Below are 21,073 nucleotides of genomic sequence, written 5' to 3'. Positions count from 1 at the left end.
TATCGGTGGTGAATGAAATTTTGCGATAAAGACTCAGGGGTGAATGACAGTGATATAGTTTAAGAAGCACTGCTGTAATCTAGTGGTGTGGGTGAGGCTGTGCTGGAGTACGGTGCACTGACAGAGTGTTCCCTCTTCCCCCAGCTGTCTGCTGCTCCAGTCCAGTGCGGTCACGGTTGAGCCGCCGCTGTCCGCGGTGATGAATACGGTGCCCCGGCACAAGGCCTCCACCGTCTACCAGCACACGGCCTCCAGGAAGAGATCCAAAAACTTTAAAAAGCGCTACCCTGGTCGCACCAAAGCCCTGTGACGGCGCGGGGACCATGGCGACGGACACAGCCGGCGGGCCCCACCCCGGCGACGACCCGGCACCGGCCGCGGCTGAGCCCCCGGCCAAGGCCCCCAGGCTGGCAGCGATGGGCGGCTGCTCCCCGGCGCCGACCGGCAGCGACCACCCCATGCCGAGCTCCCAGGCCGCAGCAGGAGCGGCCACGCGCGCACCGGTGACGGGGAAAGACGGGGCCGGGGGCCACGGTCCCCTCGACGTCCCCGACTACCCGGAGCACCGGTGGCTGGACGGAGGCGAGCTCTACGAAGCCGGCGCGGACCCCGCAGGCGACCTGGAGCCCTGCAAGCAGGGTGGCAGCGTTTACTGGTGAGTAACCCGCCCTGAAGCGTCACAGCCCGCAGCGCTGCGACGTGTCTGCGATGGTCGCTGCAGAGCGGGGACGTGTCTGCGATGGTCGCAGCTACGCAGTGGAGCAGCGGCGAGAACTCCTGCCTCACAGCTCCAGCAACAAGGATTCCATCCTGACCTCGGGGGTGTGCGTCCGTGTGTGCCTGTGTGTGTGCATGCGTGCCTATCTATGTACGAGCATGAGTGTCACTGTACACGCATGTCTGTGTACATGTCTATGCATGTCATTGTGCGTGCGTGCAAGTCTGCATGCATATCTGCATGTCAGTGCGTGTGTGTGTATCTGCATATCAGTGCGTGCGTGTCCGTGGGTGCATGTCTGCGTGTGTGCCTGTGTATCTGCATGTCAGTCTGTGTGTGGGTACGTATCTGTGCATGTCAGTGCTTACGTGTGTGTCTATGCATGTCAGTGCGTGCGTGTCTGTTTGCATGTCTGCAAATCGGTGCGTATGCATTTGTGCATGTCAGTGCGTGCGTGTCTGCACTCGTGTCTGTGCATGTCAGTGAGTGCGTGTCTGCATGCCTGTGTGCATACATGTCTGCATTTCTGTGCGTGTGTGCGTGCGTGTTAGTGTGTGTACCTGTGTGTGTGCGTGTGTATGTGTACCTGTCTGTTCGTGTGTGTCCGTGTCCCTGTGTGTGTATGTGTGTGTGGAGTTCGTACGTTCTGTGTGGGCTCTCTCCAGGTGCTGCTATTTTAATACGTAATAATGCTCCTCTGACCTCTCTGCTGACGTAACAGAACTGATGCATAAACTGATTGATGCTTATTCGACACAGCATGGAAACTGGCCCTTCTGCCCACCGAGTCCACGCCGACCATCGATCGCCCGTTCACACTAGTCCTATGTTATCCCACTTTCACATCCATTCCTTACACGCTTGGGCCAGTGTTACAGAAGGCCAACTAACCTACAGACCCCCGCGTCTTTGCGGTGTGGGAGGAGACCGGAGCATCCAGGGGACTGCACACAAACAGCACACGAGGACAGGGTTGAACCCGGGTCTCTGATGCTGTGGGACTCACCGCGCCACAGTGAAGGACCATCTGCCTGTCAACCTGACCCTCACCTGTGTCAATATGTCAACTGCCGTGTTTTGTCCCGCCTCTCCCCCACAACCAGTCTGAAGAAGGGTCCCAACCCTTCTTCAGTCACGGGGTAGTTAATTTGTGGAACTCATTGCCACAGACGGCTGTGGAGGCCAAGTCAGTGGATATTTTTAAGGCAGAGATAGACAAATTCTCAATTAGAACGGGCGTCGAGGGTTAATATAGAAAATAGGTGCAGGAGGAGGCCCTTTGGCCCTTCGAGCCGGCACCGCCATTCATTGTGACCACGGATGATCATGGAGTGATGGGGGAGAAGGCAGGAGAATGGGATTGGGAGGCAGAGATCAGCCATGATTGAATGCAGCAGTGTACTGGATGGGCCCAATGGCCTAATTCTACTCCTATAACTCGTGAAACGTCGGCGACTCACGTTCTCCTTGACCCGCTGAGTTACTCCTGCACGCTGCGTCCTTTAGTGAAGAAGGTCACCTCACTCGAGACACGGAGGCTTGACCAACGCAACCTTTCGGTGCCCCTGAACGCTAGATTCTACCGAACTCTCCAGTTAGAACTTGAAACTTGGCCGCAGAGTCGGCAGATTGACGACACAAACTGCAGCTTTTAAAACTAAACACGAGGGAGGCAATTTGGCCCGTCACCCGTGTTGCAGTTCTTTAAAACGGTTCCAACAAATCGCAGGTGTACGGGGAGCAGCTGTGGCCTCAGCTCCCTCTGCATCTCGGAGGTTGATCTGGTAAATGTCCCTCACAGCCTCTCCCCAGTCTTGACCCTTTCACCACTGTGTTCAGAGTTACTCTGAAGAAGGGTCCTCGACCCGAAACGTCACCTATTCCTTCTCAATAGGCAATAGACAATAGGTGCAGGAGGAGGCCATTCGGCCCTTCGAGCCAGCACCGCCATTCAATGTGATCACGGCTGATCATTCTCAATCAGTACCCCCGTTCCTGCCTTCTCCCCGTACCCCCTGACTCCGCTATCCTTAAGAGCTCTATCCAGCTCTCTCTTGAATGCATTCAGAGAATTGGCCTCCACGGCCTTCTGAGGCAGAGAATTCCACAGATTCACAACTCTCTGACTGAAAAAGGTTTTTCCTCATCTCAGTTCTAAATGGCCTACCCCTTATTCTTAAACTGTGTGGCCCCTTGTTCTGGACTCCCCCAACATTGGGAACACGTTTCCTGCCTCTAACGTGTCCAACCCCTTAATAATCTTATACGTTTCGATAAGATCCCCTCTCATCCTTCTAAATTCCAGTGTATACAAGCCTAGTCGCTCCAGTCTTTCAACATATGACAGTCCCGCCATTCCGGGAATTAACCTAGTAAACCTACGCTGCACGCCCTCAATAGCATGAATACCCATCCTCAAATTTGGAGACCAAAACTGCACACAGTACACAGTTCTCTCCAGAGATGCCCTCTGATCCACTGAGTTACTCCGGCTTTTTGTGTCCATCTTCAGTTTAAACCAGCAACTGCAGTTCCATCCAACACATCTCCTAAAGCTTCTCTACTTCCCCTCTGTGTGATGGGGCTGGGAGCGCAAACATGGCGCAGCGGTAGAGTTGCTGCTACCTCCAGCGCCAGAGACCCGGGTTCCATCCCGACCATGTCTGTACGGAGTTTGTACGTTCTCCCCGTGACCCATTCGGCCCTTCGCGCCAGCACCGCCATTCGCTCTGATCATGACTGACCATCCACAATCAGTACCCCCGTTCCTGCCTTCTCTCCGTTTTCTCCGGGACCTCCGGTTTCCTCCCACACTCTAAGGCAGTGAAATTGCCTTTCTAGAGTCTGAAGAAGGGTCTCGACCCGAAACATCACGCATTCCTTCTCTCCAGAGATGCTGCCCGACCCGCTGAGTTACTCCAATTTTTTTGTGACTATCTTCAGTAAAATTGTAAATTGTCACTGTGTAGGATAACGCTCGTTTGCGGGGATCGCTGGTCGGCACGGACTCGGTGGGCCGAAGGGCCTGTTTCCATGTTGTATCTCTATAGTCGTAGTGTTGGGTGATGCCTGTAATGGCTGTACCTCACACAGACTGGAGAGAAGGAATGCGTGACGTTTCGGGTCGAGACCCTTCTTCAGACTGATGGTCTGAAACATTTAGTTTTAGTTTTAGAGATACAGCGCGGAAACAGGCCCTTTCGGCCCACCAGGTCCGCGCCGACCAGCGATCCCCGCACACACACTATCCTACACCCACTAGGGGCAATTTTTTTAACATTTACCAAGCCAATTAACCTACAAACTGCACGTCTTTGGAGTGTGAGAGGAAACCGAAGATCTCGGAGAAAACCCACGCAGGTCACGGGGAGAACGTACAGACTCCGTACAGACAGCACCCGTGGTCAGGATGGAACCCGGGTCTCCGGCGCTGCATTCACTAAGGCAGCAGCTCTACCCGCTGCGCCACCGTGACCGCCCTTACATGATAAGAGAATAACGTTTAGAGCAAGGTTTAGCCAGTAAGTACGATCAAAGATAGTCCGACGGTCACCAATGATGTAGATAGTTCCCTAGTTGTGTAGGATGTTCATAAGTTCATTAGAGATGGGAGCAGCATTAGGCCATTCAGCCCATCAAGTCTACTCCGCCATTCAATCATGGCTGATCTATCTTTCTCTCACAACCCCAATCTCCTGCTGTCTCCCCATAAACCTTGACACCCGTACTAATCAAGAAACTATCTAGAGTCTGAAGAAGGGTCTCGACCTGAAACATCACGCAATTCCTTCTCTCCAGAGATGCTGCCCGATCCGCTGAGTTACTCCAATTTTTCGTGACTATCTTCGGTTTAAACCAGCATCTGCAGTTCCTTGTTAAATAAGAATCTATCTGTCTCTGTCTTAAAAAAATCCATTGACTATGTCTCCACAAACCTCTGTGGCAATGAATTCCACAGATTCACCGCCCTCTGACCGAAGGAATTCCTCCTCATCTCCTTCCTAAAGGAACGTCCTTTAATTCTGAGGCTGTGCCCTCTGGTCGTAGACTCTCCCACTAGTGGAAACATCCTCTCCACATCCCACTCTATCCGGGCCTTTCACTGTTCGAGTGGAATGAGTTGCCTGTCTACAGGCGCAGGAAGAGGCCATTCGGCCCTTCGCGCCAGCACCCGCCATTCACCCTGATCATGACTGACCATCCACAATCAGTGCCCTGTTCCTGCCTTCTCTCCGTATCCTTGATTCCACTGCCCCCCAGAGCTCTATCTAACTCACTTTTAAATTCATCCAGTGAATTAGCCTCCACGCCGCCATCTTTAAGAGCTCTATCTAACTCTCTCTTGAAAGCATCCAGAGAATTGCCCTCCACTGCCTTTCTGAGGCAGAGATTCCACAGATTCACAAACTCTCTGGGTGAAAATGTTTTTCCTCATCTCCTCATCTTCGTTCTAAATGGCCTCCCCCCCCCCCCCCCCCCCCCCCCCCCCCCCTTATTCTTAAACTGTGTGACCCCTGGTCTGACTCCCCCAACATCGGGAACTTGGTTCTTGGTCCTCCAAAATATTCCAAATGGAATTTAAACTGGAGGTGGCGGAGTATGGACTTAAGTAAGAAGGGCAGAAACATGTTCCTGCCTCTCGCGTATCCAATCCCTTAATAATCTTATATGTTTCAATAAGATCCCCCTCTCATCCTTCTAAATTCCAGCGTGTACAAATTCCAGTCGCTCCATTCTTTCAACGTACGACAGTCCCGCCATCCCGGGACCTACGCTGCATTCCCTCGATAGCAAGGGTGAATATTGTTGCTGTTTTCCGCTCTGCAGCGCGACCAAGCAGAGTGTGACTGAGCCTGTTGTTTTCTGCTCCATGCAGCCCGGTTGAGTACAACTTCAGTCAAGAGCCCCAGTTCCTCGTGGGGGCCTGGGAGGAGTACGCCGGCACGACGGAGAACTTCCTGATAGGGTGCAAGTGGTAAGTGGCAGAGAGCGAGAGGGATGGCCTGCTCCTGACACTCCAGGACCCGTGAAAGAATAACCGCCTGACGTACAATGAAAGAATGGATCGACTGGGCTTACATTTTTTTTTTCCAGTTTAGACAATAGACAACAGACAATAGGTGCAGGAGGAGGCCATTCGGCCCTTCGAGCCCGCACTGCCATTCAATGTGATCATGGCTGATCATTCTCAATCAGTACCACCGTTCCTGCCTTCTCCCCATACCCCCTGACTTAATGACTTAGATGAAGGGATTAAAAGTACCATTAGCAAATTTGCAGATGATACTAAGCTGGGGGTAGTGTGAATTGTGAGGAAGATGCAATATGGCTGCAGGGTGACTTGGACAGGTTGTGGGAGTGGGCGGATACATGGCAGATGCAGTTTAATGTAGATAAGTGTGAGGTTATTCACTTTGGAAGTAAGAATAGAAAGGCAGATTATTATCTGAATGGTGTCAAGTTAGGAAGAGGGGATGTTCAAACGAGATCTGGGTGTCCTAGTGCATCAGTCACTGAAAGGAAGCATGCAGGTACAGCAGGCAGTGAAGAAAGCCAATGGAATGTTGGCCTTCGTAACAAGAGGAGTTGAGTATAGGAGCAAAGAGGTCCTTCTACAGTTGTACCGGGCCCTGGTGAGACCGCACCTGGAGTACTGTGTGCAGTTTTGGTCTCCAAATTTGAAGAAGGATATTCTTGCTATTGAGGGCGTGCAGCGTAGGTTCACTAGGTTGATTCCCGGAATGGCGGGACTGTCGTATGTTGAAAGGCTGGAGCAATTAGGCTTGTATACACTGGAATTTTACAAGGATGAGGGGGGATCTTATTGAAACATATAAGATAATTAGGGGATTGGACACATTAGAGGCAGGAAACATGTTCCCAATGTTGGGGGAGTCCAGAACAAGGGGCCACAGTTTAAGAATAAGCGGTAGGCCATTTATGAACGGAGATGAGGAAGAACTTTTTCAGTCAGAGAGTGGTGAAGGTGTGAATTCTCTGCCTCAGAAGGCAGTGGAGGCCAGTTCGTTGGATGCTTTCAAGAGAGAGCTGGATAGAGCTCTTAAGGATAGCGGAGTGAGGGGGGAGAGGCAGGAACGGGGTACTGATTGAGAGTGATCAGGCCATGATCGCATTGAATGGCGGTGCTGGGTCGAAGGGCTGAATGGCCTACTCCTGCACCTATTGTCCTATTGTCTATTGACTCCCACTATCCTTAAGTGCTCTATCCAGCTCTCTCCTTGAATGCATTCAGAGAATTGGCCTCCACCTGCCTTCTGAGGCAGAGAATTCCACAGATTCACAACTCTCTGACTGAAAAAGTTTTTCCTCATCTCAGTTCTAAATGGCCTTACCCCTTATTCTTAAACTGTGTGGCCCCTGGGTCTGGACTCCCCCAACATTGGAACATGTTTCCTGCCTCTAACGTGTCCAACCCCTTAATAATCTTATACGTTTCGATAAGATCTCCTCTCATCCTTCTAAATTCCAGTGTATACAAGCCTAGTCGCTCCAGTCTTTCAACATATGGCAGTCCCGCCATTCCGGGAATTAACCTAGTAAAACTACGCTGCACGCCCACAATAGCAAGAATATCCGTCCTCAAATTTAGAGACCAAAACTGCACACATTAGAGATACAACACGGAAACAGGCCCACCGGGTCGGCGCCGACCAGCGATCCTCGCACACTAACACCATCCCACACACACTAGGGACAATTTTTACATTTACCAAGCCAATTAACCTATAAACCCGCACGTCTTTGGAGTGTGGAGGAAACCGAAGATCTCGGAGAAAACCCACGCAGGTCACAGGGAGAACCTACAAACTTCGTACAGACAGCGCCCGCAGTCGGGATGGAACCCGGGTCTCCGGCGCTGCATTCGCTGTAAGGCGGCAACTCTAACCGCTGCGCCACCGTGCCGTTCTATATCTCTCTACATCACCGTCTATATCTCTCCTTTCCCTTCCCCCGACTCTCGGTCTGAGGGTCTCGACCCCGAAACGTCACCCATTCCTTTTTCTCCAGAGATTCTCCAGAAATTCACTGGAATTTAGAAGGATGAGAGGGGATCTTAAGGGATTGGACAGGCTAGATGCAGGAAAAATGTTCCCGATGTTGGGGGGAGTCCAGAACCAGGGGGTCCACAGTTCAAGAATAAGGTTGTCAGCCACTTAGGGGCTGAGATGAGGAAAAACCTTTTCACCCAGAGAGTTGTGAATCTGTGGAATTCTCTGCCAAAGAAGGCAGTGGAGGCCAATCTTAAGGGGTTGGAGAGGCTAGATGTGGGAAGATTGTTCCCGATGTTGGGGAAGTCCAGAACCAGGGGTCACAGCTGAAGGATAAGGGGGAAGTCTTTTAGGACCGAGATGAGAAAACATTTCTTCACACAGAGAGTGGTGAGTCTGTGGAATTCTCTGCCACAGAAGGTAGTTGAGGCCAGTTCATTGGCTATATTTAAGAAGGAGTTAGATGTGGCCCTTGTGGCTAAAGGGATCAGGGGGTATGGAGAGAAGGCAGGTACGGGATACTGAGTTGGATGATCAGCCATGATCATATTGAATGGCGGTGCGTACAGGCTCGAAGGGCCGAATGGCCTACTCCTGCACCTATTTTCTATGTTTCTAATTCACTGGAATGTTTTCAAGAGAGAGTTAGAATTAGCTCTTGGGGCTAACAGAATCAAGGGATATGGGGGGAAAGAGTCGGAATGGAGGTACTGATTTTGAATGATCAACCGTGATCATATCGAGTGGCGGTGCCGGCTCAAAGGTGTAATGGCCCGCTCCTGCACCTATTGTCTATAGTTCTAAATGGCTCCTGGGTTGGGATGTGGGGGGGGCGCGGGGCTGGAGGGGAGGGGGGAAAGACGGATTAAAAGACTGATCTGAATTGTCCGTTATTTAGCCTCAGCACCCCAGTGGGTGCATAAACCACGGGCAGCACTGGAGCAGGTTTCGGAGACTGGACAAAGCGTTTTGGAAGAACTCTTGAGGTGGTATAAATAAAATACCCTGGTCCTTACTGGTTTCAGGATGTCCTGCAAACCCGTAGTCTAATAAGCGATAGGTTAGTGGGCTGGCGCAGCGGTAGAGTTGCTGCCTCACCGCGCCGGAGACCCGGGTTCGATTCGACTACGGGCGCTGTCTGTACGGACTTTGCACGTTCTCCCCCTGAACTGCGTGGGTTCTTCTCCGAGATCTTCGGTTTACTCCCACACTCCATAGACGTGCGGGTTCGTAGGTTAATTGGCTTGGTAAATGTAAAGATTGTCCCTCGTGGGTGTTGGGTAGTGCTAGTATGCGGGGATCGCTGGTCGGTGCGGACCCGGTGGGCCGAAGGGCCTGTTTTCGCGCTGTATCTCTAAAACTATATATTTTTTAAATGTGTGGATAATTACGCACCAGTGTGCGTGGGATTAAATGGAAGCCTCTGTTACTGACTAGTCTTCTCCCAACCTAGGGCACCTGATGGTTCCTGTATCCTGACCAACAGCGCTGACAACACCCTGAGAATCTTTCAACCTCCCTCAGAGCTGTACGAAATGAGGTGCAATGTTCTGCTGAAATGGTGGGTGTTTCTCAACTCCAGGTTTAGCTGAGCTCTGCACGTTTCTCCCGGACCCTGGGCGGTCACGGTGCGCGGCGGTAGAGTCCGCTGCCTTACAGCGAATGCAGCGCCGGAGACCCGGGTTCAATCCCGACTACGGGTGCTTGTCTGTACGGAGTTCGTACGTTCTCCCCGCGACCTGCGTGGGTTTTCTCCGAGATCTTCTGTTTCTTCCCACAGTCCAAAGACGTGCAGGTTTGTAGGTTAATTGGCTTGGTAAATGTAAAAATTGTCCCTAGTGGGTGTAGGATGGTGTTAAATGTGCGGGGATCGCTGGTCGGCGCGGACCCGGTGGAGCCGAAAGGGCCTGTTTCAGCGCTGTATCTCTAACTAAACTAAACTAAAAAACTAAGCTAGAGATGCTGCCTGTCCCGCTGAGTTACCCCAGCTTTGTGTGTCCATCGTTGGTCAATACTCACCATCTTGTGTCTAGTTCGTGCTGTTTGATGCCACCGTCTGTCTTTGCAGAGGCCAGTGCTGCGGATGGCTGAGGGAGATACCATCTATGATTATTGCTGGTTCCCTGTCATGTCTTCAATGGCTCCTGAAACCTGCTTGTAAGTTGTGAATCTTCAACATGCTGCATCCATCCACCCACCCACCCACCCACCCACCCATCCATCCATCCATCCATCTATCTATCTATCTGTCCTCTTGTTTGTTTGTTTGTTCCTGAACTACAGGCAAAACGGTACACGATAGTGTGACAATTTTAGGCCCACCTTACTCACCGTCGTCCCTTTGGTGCTAATGGAAGAAGTTTAATTGAAATCGGCGTTATATTTTTAAAGCTATTCACATTTTAAAGTTTAAATCTATCTCCTAGGGAGGGAGGGGGAGGAAGGAGGGAGGATAAGGGGGGGTTGAGGGGGATGGAGTGGGGGGTGGGGAGGGGAGGGTGGGAGGAGAGGAGAGGGTGCTGCACCAATGCAGTAGAGGTTTGAGCCCAACAGGTCCACTTGGCCTAGTATATTACTAAAACTCTCTTCTTGCATATTTGTTCCTGAAATACATCCAAAACGGTGCACGATAGCACAACAATTTTAGGCCCACCTTACACACCATTGGCCTACAGTGCAAATGGTTGTTATATTTTAAAAGTTATTCAATAATAATAATAATAATAATATGCCTTTATTGTCATTGTACGAACAGTACAACAAAATTAGAAGTGCTACATCTGAAACAGTGCATCAGTGCAAATCTTCCAAAAACAATCGCACAAACATAGGAACCAACACAATAAGTACCAATATCATTCACTTTCTAAACTTTAATAAATCACTTTTTAAACTTCCGGATCTGTGCCTGCGAAGTTGGGGCCCGTTGATCTAATACTTACGTGTTCATCTTGCGCCACAACGGTAAGATGGCCGCCGGATCCGCAGTTGGGGGAGGGTCGCCATTTTGATATCGCCATTTGATTGCAAGGGGTCCATGGGTTGTCAGTTGGGGTAGGGTCGCCATTTTGAGATCGCCATTTGATTGCAACGGGTCCATGGGTCGTCAGTTGGGGGAGGGTTGCCGGGCCAGCAGGAGAGGTTTGGACGGAAAGGGTCCTCGCCCATCTAGCGGTGTGTTAACCTTGTGGGTTGTGCTTTCAACCACAGTCTATAAGTCCAAGGGCCCAGGTGGGCGGTACAGTGGTGCAGCGGTAGAGTTGCTGCCCCAACAGTGCCAGAGACCCTGTTTCAATCTTGACTACGGGTACTGCTGTCTGTGTGGAGTTCGCATGTTCTCCCTGTGATTCCGTGGGTTTTCTCCGGGCGCTCCACACTCCAAAGACGTGCAGGTTTGTCGGGTAATTGGCAAATGTCCTCGATGGAGTGGATGTGGAGAGGATGTTTCCACTAGTGGGAGAGTCCAGAACCAGAGGGCACAGCGTCTGAATAAAAGGACGTACCTTTAGAAAGATGAGGAGGGAATTTCTTCAGCCAGATGGTGGTGACTCATTGCCACAGACGGCTGTGGAGCCGTCATTAGCTATTATGAAGGCGAAATTGGCAAATACTTGGTTAGTACGGATGTCAGGGTTTATGGGAGAAGGCAGGGAATGGGGTTAGGAGAGAGAGATAGATCAGCCATGATTGAATGGCGGAGTAGACTCAATGGGCCGAATGGCCTACTTCTGCTCCTACGACTCATGAGCCTGAGTGCAGGGTGGTGCTGGTATACAGGGGGATCGCTGGTCAGCACGGACTCGGTGGGCTGAAGGGCCTGGTTCCACGCTGTATCCTCTAAGGTAAGGGCAGTGCGGTGGCACAGTGGTAGAGCTGCTGCCTCACAGCGCCAGAGACCCAGGTTTGTTCCTGACTTTGAGTGCTGCCTGCAAGGCGTTTGCATGTTCTCCCCGTGACCCGCGTGGCGTTTTCTCCGGGATCGCCGGTTTCCTCCCACCACGCTCCAAAGACGTGCAGTTTGTAGGTTAATTGGCTTCGGTAAAATTGTCCCCAGTGCGTGAGATACAGATACAGAGATACAGCGCAAACAGGCTCTTCGGCCCATCGAGTCGGCGCCGCCCAGCGATCCCCGCACATTAACACTATCCTACACCCACTAGGGACAATTTTTACATTTACCCAGTCAATTAACCTACAAACCTGTACGTCTTTGGAGTGTGGGAGGAAACCGAAGATCTCGGAGAAAACCCACGCAGGTCACGGGGGAGAACGTACAAACTCCGTACAGACGGCGCCCGTAGTCAGGATCGAACCTGAGTCTCTGGCGCTGCATTCGCTGTAAGGCAGCAACTCTACCGCTGCGCCACTGTGCCGCCTTTTGAGAGAAAGGCGTGCGGGATAGCGCGAGCGTGCGTGGGTCGACGGTCGGCACGGGCTCGGTGGGCCGAAGGGCCTGTTTCCGCGCGGGGACGGGGCGCAGCTTCTAATCGCCATGCCACCGCCGTTCCCTCCACAGCCTGGCCAGCAGCAGCCGCGACAACCCGATTCACATCTGGGACGCCTTCTACGGAGACCTGCGAGCCACCTTCCGGCCCTACAACCACCTGGTGAGTCTCCACCGGCCCCGCCGGCCCCTGGGTTCACCTGGTCTGCGTTCCCCGGGGGGGTGTTGGTGTTGGTGTTGGTGTCAGCCTGCCCAGAGCACCCCCACCCCGATCCTGGGCTGGACATGAGCCTGTACCGGGGTGTGCAGGGACGAACTGCAGATGCTGGTTTTAAACCGAAGGCAGGCACAAAAAGTGCTGAAGTCACTCAGTGGGACAGACAATGGACAATAGGTGCAGGAGGAGGCCATTCGGCCCTTCGAGCCTGTACGCACCGCCATTCAATGTGATCATGGCTGATCATTCTCAATCAGTACCCCGTTCCTGCCTTCTCCCCGTACCCCCTGACTCCGCTATCCTTAAGAGCTCTATCTAGCTCTCTCTTGAATGCATTCAGAGAAAACTGGCCTCCACTGCCTTCTGAGGCAGAGAATTCCACAGATTCACAACTCTCTGACTGAAAAAGGTTTTTCCTCATCTCCGTTCTAAATGGCCTACCCCTTAGTCTTAAACTGTGGCCCCTTGTTCTGGACTCCCCCCAACATTGGGAACATGTTTCCTGCCTCTAACGTGTCCAACCCCTTAATAATCTTATACGTTTCGATAAGATCTCCTCTCATCCTTCTAAATTCTAGTGTATACAAGCCTAGTCGCTCCAGTCTTTCAACATATGACAGCCCCGCCATTCCGGGAATTAACCTAGTAAACCTACGCTGCACGCCCTCAATAGCAAGCATATCCTTCCTCAAATTTGGAGACCAAAACTGCACACAGTACTCCAGGTGCGGTCTCACTAGGGCCCTGTACAACTGCAGAAGGACCTCTTTGCTCCTATACGCAACTCCTCTTGTTATGACAGGCGGCAGGACGGACGGACAGGCAGAGAGAAGGAATGGGTGACGTTTCAGTTTGACCGGAAACGTCACCCATTCCTTCTCCCCAGAGATGCTGCCTGTCCCGCTGAGTTACTCCAGCATTTTGTGTCTACGGTGTAAACCAGCATCTGCAGTTCCTTCCTACAGCGAAGAGCTTTTTTGTCGCGTGCTATCCAGCAGCCGAAAGACAATACACCTTTTGGAGAAAAAAAATCATAAAGCAAGTTATTTTCTAAATGGGGAGGAGCTGCGTGGTAATACAACGCGAAGGGTCCTGGGGGTACTAGTACAGGAATCACAAAAAGTTAGTATGCAGGTGCAGCAATGATTAGGAAGGCCAATGGAGTCTTAGCCTTTATTGCCAAGGGGATAGAGTATAAAAATAGGGAGGTTTTGCTGCAGCTGTATACAGTATTGGTAATGGCCGCATTTGGAATACTGTGTGCAGTTTTGGTGTCCATATTTAAGAAAGGATGTACTTGCTCTGGAGGCAGTGCAGAGAAGGTTTTACACGGTTAATTCCAGGGATGAGGGGGTTGACGTATGAGGAAAGGTTAAGTAGGTTGGGACTTTTCTCATTGGAGTTCAGAAGAATGAGAGGCGATCTTATTGAAACGTATAAGATCGTGAGGGGCCTTGATCGGGTGGATGGGCTAAAGATGTTTCCGATGATCGGGGAGACCAGAACTAGGGGGCATAGTCTTCGAATAAGAGGGGCTCTTTTAAAACTGATGAGGAGAAACTTCTTCACTCAGAGGGTGGTTAGTCTGTGGAATTTGCTGCCTCAGGGAGCTGTGGAAGCAGGAACGTTAAATACATTTAAAACGGAAATAGATTGTTTTTTAATAGACAAGGGAATTAGGGGTTACGGGGAGCGGGCAGGGAAGTGGACATGAGCTATGGTTAGTATAGTAAGACCTGAGTAATCTCCTGGACAAGTTTCGATCGCCTAGCTTGGGGTCGGAGAGGAATTCCCGATATTTTTTCCCAAATTGGCCTGGGTTTTTATCCGGTTTTTCGCCTCTCCCAGGAGATCACACGGTTCTTTTGGGTGGGAAGAAGGGCGATAGTGGGAAGGGGGTTGGGGTGGGATCAGCCATGATCGTATTGAATGGCGGAGCGGGCTCGAGGGGCCGGTTGACCTACTCCTGCTCCTATTTTCTTGTGTTCTTGTGTTTGCAATCGAGCCGTTCACAGTATTTTGCGTCTTATCTTTGAGAGAAAGGTTGTGGTCTCGACTTGTTGTGCTTGATATCCGGCCCACAGTGGTGGCGTGATCTGCCAATCTGTAAACAATTGTTGTGAAAGGCCGGGCCTTCCCGCCCGCCCGCCATGTCGTGCCGCCCCTGCATCTCCCTTGCGCCCTCTTGTGTTGGTAGGACGAGCTGACGTCCGCTCACTCCCTCTGCTTCACGCCCGACGGTGAGCAGCTCTACTGCGGCTTCGACAAGATGGTGCGGGTGTTCGAGACGTCTCGGCCCGGCCGGGAGTGCGAGCAGAGGCCGACGATGGGTAGGTGCCCCGCCCTCTCCATCCTCGCCACACGGTCCCACCCCACACAATCCTGCACCAAGCACCTCCACAAGGTGCAGATTAACCAATACAGGCGCTCCGATGGGGCTCCGTTCCTTCTGCAGTTGTACCGGGCCCTAGTGAGACCGCACCTGGAGTACTGTGTGCAGTTTGGGTCCCCAAATTTGAGGAAGGATATTCTTGCTATTGAGGGCGTGCAGCGTAGGTTCACCAGGTTAATCCCCGGAATGGCGGGACTGTCATATGTTGAAAGACTGGAGCGACTAGGCTTGTATACACTGGAATTTAGAAGGATGAGAGGGGATCTTATCGAAACGTATAACATTATTAAGGGATTGGACACGTTAGAGGCAGGAAACATGTTCCCAATGTTGGGGGAGTCCAGAACCAGGGCCACAGTTTAAGAATAAGGGGTCGGCCATTTAGAACAGAGATGAGGAAAAACTTTTTCAGTCAGAGAGTTGTGAATCTGTGGAATTCTCTGCCTCAGAAGGCAGTGGAGGCCAATTCTCTGAATGCATTCAAGAGAGAGCTAGATAGAGCTCTTAAGGATAGCGGAGCCAGGGGTATGGGGAGAAGGCAGGAACGGGTACTGATTGAGAATGATCAGCCATGATCACATTGAATGGCGGTGCGTACAGGCTCGAAGGGCCGAGTGGCCTCCTCCTGCCCTATTGTCTATTGTAAGTCGAAACATCGTAAGCTGAGGAGTACCTGTACCAATACACCTGTCCAGTCACCGTTACCTCTCATTTTATTGCAATTGCCGGGTGTTTTTTAGTTTAGTTTAGAGATACAGCACGGAAACAGGCCCTTCGGCCACTGAGTCCGCGCCGACTGGCGATCCCCGCACACTAACACCATCCTACACACTCGGGGACAATGTTGTCATTGATACATTTATACCATGCCGATTAACTTGCAAACCTGTACGTCTTTGGAGCGTGGGAGGAAACCGAAGATCTTGGATAAAACCTACGCGGGTCACGAGGGGATCGTGCAAACTCCACACAGACAGGGATGGAGCCAGAGTCTCTGGCGCAGTGAGGCAGCAGCTCGACCCGCTCAGTGGGCGGCCACGGTGGCGCAGTGGTAGAGTCGCCGCCTTACAGCGCTTGCAGCGCCGAAGACCCGGTTCCATCCTGACCACGGGCGCTGTCTGTACGGAGTTTGTATGTTCTAACCGTGACCGCGTTGGTTTTCTCCCGAGATCTCCGGTTTCCTCCCACACTCCAAAGACGTGCAGGTTTGAAGGTTAATTGCTTGGTGTATGTGTAAAATTGTCCCAAGTGTGTGTAGGATAAGTGTTAGATTTTTAGATTTAGATTTAGAGATACAGCGCGGAAACAGGCCCACCGAGACTGCGCTGCCCAGCGATCCCCGCACACTAACACTATCCTACACCCACTGGGGACAATTTCTACATTTACCCAGTCAATTAACCTACAAACCCGCACGTCTTTGGAGTGCGGAAGGAAACCGAAGATCTCGGAGAAAACCCACGCAGGTCACGGGGAGAACGTACAAACTCCGTACAGACGGCGCCCGTGGTTAGGATCGAACCTGAGTCTCCGGCGCTGCATTCGCTGTAAGGCAGCAACTCTACCGCTGCGCCGTGTGCGGGGATCGCTGGTCGGCGCGGACTCGGTGGGCCGAAGGGCCGGCCTGTTCCCGCGCTGAATGTCTAAACTAGGCTAAACTAAACCCACTTTCCCTGCAGCAAAGAGGCAGGGCCAAACAGGCATCATCTCGTGCATCGCCTTCAGCCCGGAGCAGGACCTGTACGCCTGTGCCTCCTACACCAAGACAGTGGGGCTGTACACCCGGGACGAGGGCACGGTGCTCAGCGTGCTGCAGGGCCACCGGGGTGGTGTCACCCACCTGCTCTTCTCGCCGGATGGCAACCTGCTCTACACTGGGGGGCGGAAGGTAAGCTCATAAGGTCATCGGGCGTCGGGGGTAGAATTAGGCCATTCGGCCCATCGAGTCCAGGGCGGCACGGCAGAGTTGCCGCACTACAGCGGAATGCATCGAAACGTATAAGATTATTAAGGGGTTGGACACGTTAGAGGCAGGAAACATGTTCCCGATGTTGGGGGAGTCCAGAACCAGGGGCCACACACAGTTTAAGAATAAGGGGTAGGCCATTTAGAACGGAGATGAGGAAAAACCTTTTTCAGTCAGAGAGTCGTGAATCTGTGGAATTCTCTGCCTCAGAAAGCAAGTGGAGGTCAATTCTCTGATGCATTCAAGGGAGAGCTGGATAGAGCTCTTAAGGATAGCGGAGTCAGGGGGTATGGGGAGAAGGCATGAACGGGGTACTAATTGAGGATGATCAGCCATGATCACATTGAATGGCGGTGCTGGCTCGAAGAGCCGAATGGCCTCCTCCTGCACCTATTGTCTATTGACCTGGGTTCGATCCCGACTACGGGTGCTGTCTGTACGTAGTTTGTACGTTCTCCCCGTGACCTGCGTGGGTTTTTCCCCCCCCCAAGATCTTCAGTTTCCTCCCACACTCCAAAGACGTGCAGGTTTGTAGGTTAATTGGCTTGGTAAATGTAAAAATTGTCCCCTAGTGTGCGTAGGATAGTGTTAGTGCGTGGGCATCGCTGGTCGGCACAGGCCCGGTGGGCCGAAGGGCCTGTTTCCGCGCTGCATCTCTAAAACTAAGACACTAAAAACTAAACTAGGCACAAAATGCTGGCGTAACTCAGCGGGCCAGGCAGCATCTCTGGAGAAAAGGAATGGGTGACGTTTCGGGTCGGGGGACCCTTCTTCAGGGCTTATCTTGTTGAGTTTAGTTCAGAGATACAGCGCGGAAACAGGCCCTTTCGGCCCACCGGGTCCTCGCCGACCAGCGATCCCCGCACACTAACACTATCCCACACCCACTAGGGACAATTTTTTTTTTTACATTTACCAAGCCAATTAACATACAAACCTGTTCGTGTGGGAGGAAACCGAAGATCTCGGAGAAAACCCACGCAGGTCACGGGGAGAACGCACAATCTCCGTACGGACAGCGCCCGTAGTCGTAGATGGAAACCGGGTCTCCGGCGCTGCATTCGCTGTAAGGCAGCAACTCTACCGCTGCGCCACCCATTGTCTGCCGTGATCCATCTTTCCCCTCTGCTCATTGTGTCTGTAACGTTGTGTTTCCCCCGAGGATCCCGAGATCCTGTGCTGGGACCTCCGGCAGCCCGGGAAGGTGCTGTTCTCCATGTTACGCTCGGCAACCACCAACCAGCGAATGTACTTTGACCTGGAGCTGTGAGTATTCTTGTCCTTCCTTCCCGTACCGAGACGCCGATCACCTTTCCTCTCCCTCCCCCCACATTCACTGGAGTTTAGAAGGATGAGAGGGGGATCTTATAGAGACGTATACAATTATAAAAGGTAGATGCAGGAAAAATGTTCCCAATGTTGGGGGAGTCCAGAACCAGGGGCCACACACACACAGTCTAAGAATAAAGGGGAGGCCATTTAAAACTGAGGTGAGAAGGAACTTTATCACCCAGAGAGTTGTGAAATTGTGGAATTCTCTGCCACAGAGGGCAGTGGAGGCCAAATCACTGGATGAATTTAAGAGAGAGTTAGATAGAGCTCTGGGGGCTAGCGGAATCAAGGGGTGTGGGGAGAAGGCAGGCACGGGTTACTGATTGTGGATGGTCAGCCGTGATCACAATGAATAGCGGTGCTGGCTCGAAGGGCCGAATGGCCTCCTCCTACACCTATTTTCTATGTTTCTATCCCTCTGCATTTACTTTAGTTGCCTTTTCGTGCAGGAAGGAACTGCAGGTGCTGGTTTACACCGAAGACAGACACAAAATGCTGGAGTAACTCAGCGGGACAGGCAGCATCTCTGGAGAGAAGGAATGGGTGACGTTTCGGGTCAAGATCTGAAACATCAGCCATTCCTTCTATAGTCATAATCATACTTTATTAGCCAAGTACGTTTTGCAACATACGAGGAATTTGTTTTGCCGTACAGTCGCACCAATCAAAAGCAACAGGACACACAAAATACATTTTAACATGAACATCCAGCAGTGACTCCTCCACCTTCCTCACTGTGATGGAAGGTGAAAACAAGTTCAATCTCTTCCCTTCCATCCAGAGATGCTGCCCGCCCCGCTGAGTTACTCCAGCATTTTGTGTCTATTTTTACTTGACTTGATGTTAGTTGCCTTGCCGTGACTTGACTTTGGTTTGGAGATACAGCGCGGAAACATGCCCTTCGGCCCACCGAGTCCGCGCCGACCAGCGATCCCCCGTTTATAGTTCATGCTCGCTCCGTCCGACACACACGAGGGACAATTTACAGAAGCCAATTAACCTACAAAACCTGGAGTGTGGGAGGAAACCGGAGCTCCTGGAGAAAACCCACGCAGGTCACGGGGAGAACGTGCAAACTCCGTACAGACGGCGCCCGTAGTCAGGATCAAACCTGGGTCTCAGGCGCTGTGAGGCAGCAACTCTACCTGACAACACTACCTCACAACTCTACCTCACTACCTCACAACTCTACCTCACAACTCTGCCTCACAACTCTGCCTCACAACTCTGCCTCACAACTCTGCCTCACAACTCTGCCTCACAACTCTACCTCACAACTCTACCTCACAACTCTGCCTCACTACCTCACAACTCTACCTCACAACTCTGCCTCACTACCTCACAACTCTACCTCACAACTCTGCCTCACTACCTCACAACTCTACCTCACAACTCTGCCTCACTACCTCACAACTCTACCTCACAACACTACCTCACAACTCTACCTCACAACTCTGCCTCACAACTCTACCTCACAACTCTACCTCACAACTCTACCTCACAACTTTTCCTCAGAGGCAGCACCCCCCCCCCCCCCCCCCCCCCCGGCTTGCTCGGTACCTCCCTGACCATCAGGCAGTGTCACTTAAAACTTGAGCAAACAAGTCCTGACGGAAACTACATTAAAGTGCTCAGTAAAAACGAGGCTATTCCATCAGTGGAGGACTTTTAGTTTGGTTTAGAGATACAGCGAGGAAACAGGCCCTTTCGGCCCACCGGGTCTGCGCCGACCAGTGATCCCCGCGCACTAACACTATCCTACATACACTAGGGACTATTTTTACATTTACTCAGCCAATTAACCTACAAACCTGTTCGCCTTTGGAGTGTGGGAGGAAACCGAGGATCTCGGGGAAAACCCACGCAGGTCACGGGGAGAACGTACAAACTCCGTGCAGACAGCGCCCGTAGTCGGGATGGAACCCGGGTCTCCGGTGCTGCTTTCGCTGTAAGGCGGCAACTCTACCGCTGCGCCACCAAGGATGTTAATGTAATGCAGTGATATGATTAAGGCCAGCACAGTGGAAATGTTGCCTCACAGCGTCAGATACCCGGGTTTCATCCTGACCTTGGGTGCTGCCTGTGTGTGTGTGTATGTGCACACGTGTGTGTGTGTGTGTGTGTGTGTGAGTGTGAGTGCGTGTGTGAGTACGCATGTGTGTGAGTGTGTGCACGCATGTGTGCGTGCGAGCATGTGGGTGAGTGCACACATGTGCGTGAGTGTGGGTGAGTGTGCACACGTGTGAGTGCGAGTGCGTGCACGCATGTGTGCGTGTGGGTGTGAGTGTGTGTGTGGGTGAGTGCGTGTTCACACATGTATAAGTGTGCGTGTGTGGGTGAGTGCGTGTGCACGCAGGTGTGAGCGTGCGTGTGTGCGCGGAGTTTTGCACGTTCTCTCCCGTGACCGCGTGGGTTTCCTCCGGGCGCTCCCCGCACGTCCGACGGGGTCTCGACATCTCCCGTGGACGCCGCGGCCGGAGAGAGCGGCGGACGCCTCCGCTCGTCACGTATGGGACGGGGACGGGGACCGTGGGCGTGGAGGGAGAGGGGGGGGGGGATCAGTGCGACTCTGCTTCGTGCCAGGCACGGGCGCCGCGGGCCGAAGGGCCTGCCCAGCCGCTCCGCCCCGCCTGACGTCGCGCTCTCTCTCTCTCCCCGCAGCTACGGCCGCTACGCGGTGAGCGGCAACACGGACGGAGCCGTGTCCGTGTGGGATGTCACGCAGCCCCCCTCCCTCGGCCCCGAGCCTGTGCTGGCCCCCCTCCTGCAGCTCCACACCCAACAGGACTGCGTCAACGGGGTCAGGTGAGTCCGCAGCGGGGAACGGCCGAGGGGGGGTTGAGGGGGGTAAATCACCAAGTGTCGGGAGGGGAGGGGGAGGGGGAGGGGTGGATCGATGGTCGGGGGGGTTAAATGGCCATGGGGGGGGTGGTTGGGGGGGTAAATGGCCGTGTCGGGGGAGGGGGGATCAATGGATGGGGGGTAAATGGCCAA

General features: G+C 52.6%; 1 protein-coding gene across 1 annotated transcript in view; it reads left to right on the top strand.

The window, feature by feature from the left end:
* wrap53 (WD repeat containing, antisense to TP53) overlaps window positions 1-21,073 on the top strand; it is a 56,602-nt gene that overhangs the window by 33,746 nt on the left and 1,783 nt on the right. Inside the window, exons 3-11 of the mRNA XM_078427675.1 lie at window positions 145-655; window positions 5,595-5,693; window positions 9,182-9,295; window positions 9,799-9,885; window positions 12,245-12,335; window positions 14,587-14,719; window positions 16,461-16,669; window positions 17,910-18,013; window positions 20,741-20,884. Of these exons, the coding sequence (XP_078283801.1) occupies window positions 324-655; window positions 5,595-5,693; window positions 9,182-9,295; window positions 9,799-9,885; window positions 12,245-12,335; window positions 14,587-14,719; window positions 16,461-16,669; window positions 17,910-18,013; window positions 20,741-20,884 (1,313 nt within the window). The 5' untranslated portion in view covers window positions 145-323. The remainder of the gene's footprint in view (window positions 1-144; window positions 656-5,594; window positions 5,694-9,181; window positions 9,296-9,798; window positions 9,886-12,244; window positions 12,336-14,586; window positions 14,720-16,460; window positions 16,670-17,909; window positions 18,014-20,740; window positions 20,885-21,073) is intronic.

Source organism: Rhinoraja longicauda, chromosome 34 (genome assembly GCF_053455715.1).
Source record: "Rhinoraja longicauda isolate Sanriku21f chromosome 34, sRhiLon1.1, whole genome shotgun sequence".
Lineage (NCBI taxonomy): Eukaryota > Metazoa > Chordata > Chondrichthyes > Rajiformes > Arhynchobatidae > Rhinoraja > Rhinoraja longicauda.
Note: the sequence above shows the minus strand (reverse complement) of the source record. Positions and strands in the feature narration are given on the sequence as shown.